The following is a 9,884-nucleotide window of genomic DNA, read 5'->3' as shown; positions in this document are numbered from 1 at the left end:
TGTTTCTGATTTGTCAGGAGGCACACAGTTAACTTCTTACAGTGACTGTAAATGACATTTAAAATACAAAATGAGACTCTGAACTGGGAAAAAGAAAGCTGATTGAAAATAAGAAGAGGTCCTACGTTGGTCAGTTCTTTCTTTCTTTCTTTCTTTCTTTCTTTGAGTTTACGTAAATTGCTATTCAAACAGTATAAATACTGTTACACATAACCGCAGTCATGGGAAGGACTGCTGACTTGAAAGTCGTCAAGAGGATGGTCATCAACATCCTTCACAAGTAGACACAGAAGGTCATTGATGAAAAGGCTGGTAGGGTGTTTGAACCAAAGAAAATTATTGATAAATTGACTGGAAGGGAAAAGGATGGTTAAAAAAAAAAAAACAGTACACAAGCAACAGGGATGACTGCAGCCTTCAGACAACTGTCAAGAAAAGTCGAATCAAGATCTTGGGAGAGCTTCACAGGAAGTCAGACTGGTGTCAAAGCACCAAGAATCTCCAAGCACAGATGTCTTCATTAAAGGAGCTCCAACTGTCCCAATCCCAATATCAAGCTCTCCTGAACCAGAGACAACACCTCAGCAGCGCCACAGGCTGGTCACCTCCATTCCACGCTGCACTGATGCAGTAGTTTGTGGCCCTAACCAAATGTCAAGTGTATAAATGAGCAACCTTTTCATAAGTTGGACATTTTGATGTTGTAAATCCTTTTTTTTAATGATTTATCTTAGGAAATATTCTAATAATTTGAGATACAGGATTTCATATAAGCCCCAGTCATCAAGCTTAAGAGACAAAAAAAAATGCTTACATTTGTTACTTAACATGTAATTAAATGTGGAATATCAATTAATTTATGAAAAAAAAAGAACTCTTACACCATATTTTCATGGTTTGAGCTGCACCTGTAAAGTGGGATCATAAAAAAAATCTAACAGTTACAGAAACTGGCACCAATGTAATGTTCTCCGTTAATGTAGGTGCTGGTGGCCTGATGTGACATTAAATGAGCAACAAAAACTTCACTCGAGGTTTGGTTTCAGTTATAGTTATATTTCTGGATGTTTATTTTATTTACATACAATTACATTTAAACTTTAAAAATTACATAGCATGCAAGGCAAATGTTTTGATAAAATATGAATAAATATACATATGTATGAATTATAATCTTTTCGATAAAAAAAAAAACAAAGTTAGTTTCTGAATAGTTTGTGCAGCAACATCACTGCGTTTGCCCTTGACATGAGAAAAGGTTGCAAACGTTACTTCATTTGAAAGATATCGCGAGATTACCGAAGAAAACCGAACAGACGAAGGAGACATGACGAAAAGTACCGAACGAGCGACATGCTGTGTCGCCCCCCCTCCTTTTTCAACATGGCTGCTGTGTCTACTCTCTCAAGTAACGCTCAGATTGGAGACTGACTCGATTTCTACCTTCCAGTGCCTCTTTACTTTTGATGCACATCAACTTCGCTTGGATGCAAATCACGTTCTACACCTTGTTGTTTCCCCTGGTTTCATTTAGTGGAATAACCTTCACCAATCACTCCCTCCACTGGGCCTTTTTTTACCCCCAAAACAACCAACTGCCAGCCAACAACAGTTTCCAGTGCAATGGTTTGAGTAGGTGCACTCAGTTTTCCTCTTCATAAACAATGTGTGAAAACTGCGCCGAGCTGGTGGAGGTTTTAAATGAAAGTAAGTAAACAAGTCATTTTATTTTCACGAGACGATGCTGAACTAGCTGCTTGATGTTAGCATCGCTGCCCACTGAAGCCTGATGGAAGCATGTTAGCTTGGGGGCTAGCCAAATGTAACTTTGTATGTTTTCTTGTTTAGCTCGCCTTTCCATCCAGACTTTACGACCATAACGCGGTGGAAGTCATGACATTTTAACTGCATATTTTGCAGTCCGTGACAGTTACGATTTCGTCTCAGACGGTCGATTTGATATGAATGCAAATGCCATTTTCTCTTCCAAAACTGGCAGTCAGTTTTGGGCCTGTCTGTCAAACACTCATCAGAGCTCTTAAATCGACTGAAAATCTTTTTGCCGTGGGCAGTTCTGCGTGTGACATTACAGTCGTGGGTTGAAATACTTGAGCACTGTTGAACACGGGGGACGGGGGCGATTTTGAAGGATGTCGATGTTGTTATATTGCGGCTTGCACGGATTTGGAAGTTAGCTAGCTAAGTTAGCAAGTTGAGCTAGCAAGCAGGCTGACTTTGTTTGATGTGTTTGTCAGGTCAGTCTGCTAGCTGTCCACTCCGCTGCTACCCATTGTTTTGCTGAGGCCAAATTCACAGTCCAAAATGGCCTGCACACTCTCAATAATGAGCTCACGGTTGATAGTGCTGACACTAAAACGTTGATGTAAATTCCTTATGTGTGATTTGGCGAGTCTGGTAAATGTTACTATAAGCTAGCGGCAACTAAGCTAGCTGAGAAAATTAATGGCTGCATCGAGGCGCATATTTGGGCATATAGCATATCGTTAATCCTCGATAGCTTCTGTGCATTTTTCGACAGATGTTCTCAGCATACTCGCCTCACTCCTTGTTCGTTTTGGTGGTAAACGTAATGTTATGAATGCTACCACTCAGTCTCATTTCATCTACGCGGCTAACTTTAGCAAGCAAACGTAAATAGTAGGTTGCCTTTATTGCTAAAACGTAGCCTTTCGAATAGGCGTGCTAACCAGGCCTTGCTGCACTTTAGGAGTGTCTGGAAAACATTGAACAAAGCCATTTTACAGGAGAACAGTTTAGAAAAATGACAATACGCATGCAGTGTCCAACTGTTTATTTGCCATTTTCCCGTGTGTGTCCCACCTATTGTGTGCCACGAACTTGTGAAGTGAAAGCTCCTCCCGGTGGTTCTATAGGAATCCACCTAAACACAGTCCTGCACCTGACAGTCGCACAGCGTCCTCATCCAAACTTGACCTGTACAACACGAGTGAGTGCACACCATGTGTAATATCACTTGTATGTCAGATGATTATAAAATGCATCACCTCACAGCAGTTGTATTACTTCTAATGCCAAAGATGAACAGTTTAGCTGTAAACAGGCCCCTCAGTGGGAACTCGATGCAGCATCAGTCAATACAGCTTTTATAAATTCAGATGTTTTCGTGTTTCAATTCCACCTTTGTTTTTAATGGCAGACTCAGTTGCCACCAGCGTTGCCCACATTTCTGGGGAGATGTTCTGTCTTTCTTAAGATACATTTTTTTTCAGCTGTTCTTTGCTGGACAGGGTTGTGTTCATCTGCACTTCTTTTTAAAATACTACAAACGTGTTCTCTTGGATTCGGCTGTGGCTCAGGTGGTCGAGCAGGTTGTCCTCCTATCACACGGTTGGCGGTTCGATCCCCTCCACAGTCCAAGTGTCCTTGGGCAAGACACTGAACCTGAAGTTGCTCCCGATGGCAGGCAGCTCCTTGCATGGCAGCTCTGTAGCCATCGGTGTATGAATGTGTGAATGAGAAACACATTGTAAAGCTGTATAAGTGCAACCATTTAGCAAGTCAGGCGACTACTTGACCAGGTCGTCATTTCCCATTTTCCACCTTAACAAACTCTTGTGATTATGACAGTGTGTTTTGGATCGTTGTTGTGCCAGAATAGTCGTCTTCTGCCAAGCGCTGACAGACTGGGGGTCATTGTTTCAGCCAGTATGTTGGTATATTCACAAACATTCATGGTGCCGTCTGTACATGTCTCATACTTTTTGCGATCATGCAGCAGGTTATTATCACTCTCCCACCTCTGTGTGTCTCTGGCAGGACTATGCATTCACTGTGGTAGTCCTGACCAGGTTCACGGCTGGACCTCATCTGAGCCAAACAAACTTATCTTGGTCCCCTCTGACCAAATAAAGTGCTCCCAGTATCCACCGGGGTTCTTTTCATTTTCTGTTGTAAAGCTGCAGTTTTCAGCTGAAGAGCAAGCAAGGTTTTCTGTTTTTTTGTTTTTTTTTCTAGCATGCCATCTAGAGAGGATGACACGACGCACTGTCCTTCACACTATCTGTGCTGTCACAGAAACTCCGATTTTCATTGATAACCCCTGTGCCAAGTCTAAAACACTTGCCCGTCTGTTTTTCAGACCTAGGTTGTGCAAATAGCGCTCTGTTTGTGGCCACTGCAACTCCGATTCGTTATGCTGTGGCTCGTTCTGTACCTCCTGAATACTACAGCTGTGGTTTGATGGTGGCTGAGTTGGTCACAGATTATTCATTTTCCATCTGACAATCTGATTTTCCAGTTCCTCTGGTAATTGTTGTGGCGACGTGGAGCCATGGTGCGGATAGACACAGCCCATATGTCCAACCCTGTCTTGTTGTTGTACTCACCCTTCGTGTGTTTCGTGCAACCGAGGCAAATTCCTTTGTTTGTGCTCACTTGGCAATGAAGCTTTTTCTGATTCTGAAGTAAGTTCTGGTGTTTGCAAATCATTTCAAATTCATCGTTATGCAGTTCGGCTAATCACAGGCGAACTTTGAGTTTTTCTGGCTCGTGTTTCGGTGATTACAGGTGTTCGTTTTTGTTGGACTCAGTTCATTTTTTCAACGCAGTCTTCATATTTGATTTTGAATGTTCAGATGAGGAAGGACACTACAGATGATGCTCACATTCAGACTTGATGCAGTTTGACATTTTAGTGATCTTGTTACTCAGTTCTGTTGAATTACTGCAGAAGAGTCCAATAAAAACCATTCGTGCTCGTTGTCTTTGGGCAGATTGTTACGCTGTCAACTAGAAGATGAACCCTTTGGATGTGTTTTGTGTCCGGATGCTTGAGTGCAGTCGTGACAGTGAGCTGTGACCATCGGAAACCTCACTGCACAGCGTATGACGACAAGTCCATCGACATGTGGGATAGCCGAACATGTCATTGTGAATTTCAAAGGTGCTGGACGGGGTTGAGTTCAGAGTAACGTGTACGCCGATTAAGTTCTTTCTCACAAAACTGGGAGGAACCAGTTCTTTATGGGTCTAACTTTGGGCTCGTGTTGAAACAGGAGAGAGACACACTATTACCATAAATTAAGCTGTCGTCATTGTAAATGCCATCGTAAGCTGTAGCGTTGATTTGTTCTTCATTAGAAACAAGCTCATGGTGCCAAACGGTGGAACTCGACACCAGGTCAGACTTACAGAAAATCCACATGGGTCATACGGTGTATTTTGAATTAATTTGTGTTAAAATTTTGAGAGACAACAACGGTGTCTCATCATCTATGAAAAGCTTCTGTCTGAGTTGAATTGCCTGCTGGAGTTCAGTGAAGTCACTTGTCGTTTCTGGTCGTCTGTGATTCGCCGTCATGTGATCCGTCGCGTAGATGTTTACGTTGAGCTTCGTTGTTTCCTGTCGTGTGGCGCTTCTGTGTCGGCCAGCACAATGCATGGAGGAAAAAACACATTACAGCCACCAGCAAACTATGTTCTGATCTACATGTGTGTGAAACTATGTGTGATGAGATCAGACGGACAAAAGTGTGTGTCAGACCTCGTATTTAGAACTGAGCATCGTTTAGGAATAACTGATGTAATAGCTGGATTTCAGCACCTAAATATGACTGTAATTTATAACAAACACCTTAAACCCCAGAGGTCTCACGTTCTAGTGTTGATTTCAAAGAACTCTGCTGAAGTCAAGTACAGTCTGATACAACATCAACTGGGACACTCAAAAGCTTTCAGTGCTGATGCCCAGTCCTACAATTCTTAATGAATTAATGACCGTTACAGTGGCGGCAGCAGCAGCTATGAACACATTATGCTTTGATTCTGTTGAGCAACACTCTCCAGCTGGATGTTTTCATGCTGTGTGGCTGGAATTAGATGAAGGTGAACATTTGTTGTGAGTCAAGTTACTGCTGATGGACTTTTTCACCAGCTCAGCAATGAAACTGGTGAAGGTTCATTAGATTTAGTTTATTTTGGGAATGAGAGGATGAAGCTTTACAACTTTCCTGATTTAAAAAAACAGTGGTGCAGAGCCGTGGAGGGGTGGGGTGGGGGTTCCACCGCGGGGTGTTGTCAGCTGTGACAGCTCTGTCAATAAGACTGGCAGGACCATGTGCAGCGTGTGGAGGTGGCCTGTGACCTCAGATTTGCAGCAGCAGCAGCGTTTGTGTGTGTGTCCCGTTTTACAACAGGGATCTGTGTTCAACTGGTGTTTCCTAACGCAGGACTAATCCGCGTGGTTTCCAAAACATTTTTCTGCCTTTCTGCTTCATGTGTCTGTTGTATAAGCCACTCTGATGGGAACCAAGTTTAAAGGACATGCCTGACCTGCACTAAACTGCAGGCTTTGCTTCCACAGACGAGATAAGAGACAAATATGGAAGCAAATTAAAAAAGCATTAAAATATCTGCACCATGCAAAGTCACTGTGTTTTGATAGAACCTACATGCAATTGGAAAAAATGTCAGTTGCAGGTTTTTAAAATTTTTTGTGAATGATCAAAGAAATTCATTTTTAAAACCATGATTTATGGCGTTCTATCAGTGCTGTGCTGCACGGAAGACATTTGTAATGCTGTCATTTGTATGATTGGCCTGTTTTCATAGACGCAGGACTTTATATGATTATATCACAGCAAAAACAAAAAACCCAAAACTGAGTCAAGTTCAGGATATTAAACCAAACACTGTGTAGAAAATGTCGAACACGTCACAGATGAATAGAGGGCCTTGATTTTGTCGTTTATAAGTGAAAGGCGTTTTCACTAAAGACATTTTGAAATGCAGTAAGAAAAGCACAGGTGTTGTTAAATCATAAAGTCAAACTGTCTGAACTCCGTTTGGGATCCTGGTTGATTCCATCACATTTTGCTTCGTGTTGAAACGTCTGCTTTGAAAAGACATTTGAAGAACAATGACTGCTAACATTTAAAACACAAACTGCTCATTGAACGCAGCGCATGTAGATAATGTCACGTGGTTTCATCGTGGGTCAATCTGACGCCTTATTTCACACCTTTCAAAGTCATCTTTGGTCACACATCTGTCTCAGCAGCTGCAGCAGAGTGGAGACTAGAGGCTTCTCCTGCATGTCGGCCATTTGGGACTCATCAGTGAATGATTGTGCCTCCTGATGAGCGGATTGTCTGCAAGTGATGCATATTGTGCACCATTTTCTTTGTGTTTTGCTTGTAGGATGTGCAGTAAATTCAGGTGAAGAATTGTTTTAAGTCTTATTTTGGTGCAGATTTGTACACAGAATGATTCGTTGTAGATGTGTAGGTGTTTTCCAAAGGGCAGAGAGACGTTGCTCTGCTGTGAAAGGATTGCTTCCTCTGTGTGCAGATAAACTTTGGAGCCGACAACACCTTGGAATACCAGCTGCATGTGAGGAGCATTATTATGATGTAAACTGTTGCCAGAGCAGTGTGGTGATGGGTTGTGTCCCTTATTGCTGAGGTTATTTAGCAGTGCTAGCAGTGTGGCTCTGTGGAGGACGAGCTCTCATTGGTTCACTGAGTTGACCACTTCGACCCAGACTGAAACACCTCAGTAACTCTTTGATGGAAGTTTTCATCAGTGGCGAAACACTTTGAAGGCTTTTACCTGAGACATTTGAAAGTCCGCTTGTGCACCTACAGACTGTATTTTCGGAGTTGTGTTGTATTGGTTTGCTTGTCATTGAAACTTTATAAACGAGGGAGAATTTGACATGAGGCACATCACGGTTCTGTTTCATGATCATTTCTCACAACCAGTTCCTTTTTAGATTTAGAAAAAAAAAATGTAATTAAATGCACTCTTTTGACTTGGACACACGCTGCTTTCCCAATCTGTAGTCAGGATGAATGTGTTTTAATTAGATAGACGCAGGCTTTTCAACAACGTTTTGTGTTATTCAAAATTATGACGCCAAGATTTAAATTTTTACTGTTTACTGGAACCAAATATTGTTTGTCTGTCGCCTGGATTAATAAGGATGGGCATCGCATTTAAGATGAAAGCACATTGGTTGACCCCTAATCCAAAGAAAGGCTGTCCCAGATACCTGTGTCTACTGAAGGGATCATACACAGTTGGAATAAAGACATTTTAGTGCAATAGGCAGCTTCAAGCTTTGGTGTGACTGAGCTGACGACAAGCTAACATGCAATCAGTTACAGTTGTGACTCGATAATCCGACCTTAACAATCCTAAACCTGCTATCCGACAGGTTTTTAGGAGAAACGAACAGAACCCATAAAAACAGCCTTAACATAGCGACAGCCTTGGATTGTGACTCCAACATGACATTTAATGTCACCAATCAGGATAACAGCATATTTTCTGACTGAACAATCCCACAGATTGGCTACGTTCACACTGCAGGACTTGATGCTCAATGAGGATTTCTTTGTGAAATCCGATTTCTTTGTGAGTTCCTTCACATTTCCATTTAAATGCGACTTGTATGTGATCTGCTGTGTGAACTTCATATGACCCAAAAGTGTCCCGCATGCGCAGAAGAGGACACGACGACGTCACACGCAGCGAGCGTGCTCAGTGTTTACAAGGTGAACATGGATAGTGGCGTTGCTACCCATGGTGGAAACAGAAGTGTGAGCGCTAACTAAACTAGCATCAGCAGCCAAGTACTGCCTGTGTGTTCTGGACACTTCCACCCCGTCAGAGCGCTGCCCCGGGGTGGAAGTGGCTGAAACGTGCACAATCATGCCGGTCAGTTAGGGGTGAAATCCAGCGATGCGTAGTGTTCTAACAACACACTAGTTATTATAACAACTATGAACAATAATTAACAACAAATGAGCCTTCCAGCATCAAGCCCTCCTTGTATCTGGACCTCCATCTTGACAATCCGACAGCCTTGATATCCGACATGAAAGAAGGTTTTATTTAGTGTCTGATTATCGAGTCATGACTGTACTTCATAAGTTGTTTTACAGTCGTAGTAGCACACCATTTTTGTCATGTTTTGTCATTGGGAGTGCTTCACATCTTCTAGCATGCAGTCGTCCTCTGCTTCCCTTCAAAAACACATTCTAGTTGAACTGCATTTATTATAGTTTCACAGCTGGAACATTCATATTTAAACGCCTCCAGTCTGGCTGAACGTTCTCGTCGCTGTTGAGCTGAGGAGTGTGATCACACGTTGAAGTTGTCCTCCCCCTCTTCGTATTTATATCCGCTGCAACAGTAAACTAAGTTTAAAGCTGGAACCTGTGCACTTGTTCCCAGACAGCAACATCAAGCGACGGCCCACGTCACTGCTGCAGGAAAGCGGCCCAATCTGACCATATCCCAGGATTGAGCGCTATTGTTGCTGTTTTTGTGTTCTGTTTTGCTGCCAAATGCAGGTTAGCTATTCAGCGGAGACACTCGATTCCCCTGAACTGGGTGGGATTGATGTGGATCTTTGAAGGCCAGTACAATAACAGTAACTTTAGACTCAAGCTGTCAAAGTCCACTGCCAGCATATAATGACTTTGAATTGGGAACCTGGAGCCCATCTGACACTCGTCTTTGAGGCCGTTATACTACTTTATAGTAAATATGATGATGATGTATTTGCCTTATATCTTTTATTTGTAGCAGCCTAATGAAGCAGGGAAGCCAATTGGGTTAATTTTGCTTGATCTGCTGATCCACATATGACTGTAAAGATGATCCATTTATCGAATTTTCTAGGAAAATTCCTTGGAAAGTGTCCACCACGTACTTCTCAGTCTGACCACGAGTACATTGAGAGTGTTTTTTACTTCTGTAATCAGGATTACAACCGGTCAGAATGATTACAGCAGGGCGTTGTAAGTGGTCTACTAGTTGTTCAGCAGCTAAAATGTCTTTGCATGGCCTTTGAGATGAAGGAATCGCTGAAATTGCTTTTAATGTATATTCTTCAG

At 42.3% G+C, this 9,884-nt stretch overlaps 1 protein-coding gene across 1 annotated transcript in view; it reads left to right on the top strand.

Moving 5' to 3' along the window:
• Positions 1-1,372: 1,372 nt before the first annotated feature.
• Positions 1,373-9,884, top strand: part of usp34 (ubiquitin specific peptidase 34) — a 52,703-nt gene continuing 44,191 nt past the window's right edge. The window contains exon 1 of the mRNA XM_008284976.1: positions 1,373-1,707. Within this exon, the coding sequence (XP_008283198.1) occupies positions 1,665-1,707 (43 nt within the window). The 5' untranslated portion in view covers positions 1,373-1,664. The remainder of the gene's footprint in view (positions 1,708-9,884) is intronic.

The sequence above is a fragment of the Stegastes partitus genome, unplaced genomic scaffold, assembly GCF_000690725.1.
Source record: "Stegastes partitus isolate 25-593 unplaced genomic scaffold, Stegastes_partitus-1.0.2 Scaffold382, whole genome shotgun sequence".
NCBI lineage: Eukaryota > Metazoa > Chordata > Actinopteri > Pomacentridae > Stegastes > Stegastes partitus.
Note: the sequence above shows the minus strand (reverse complement) of the source record. Positions and strands in the feature narration are given on the sequence as shown.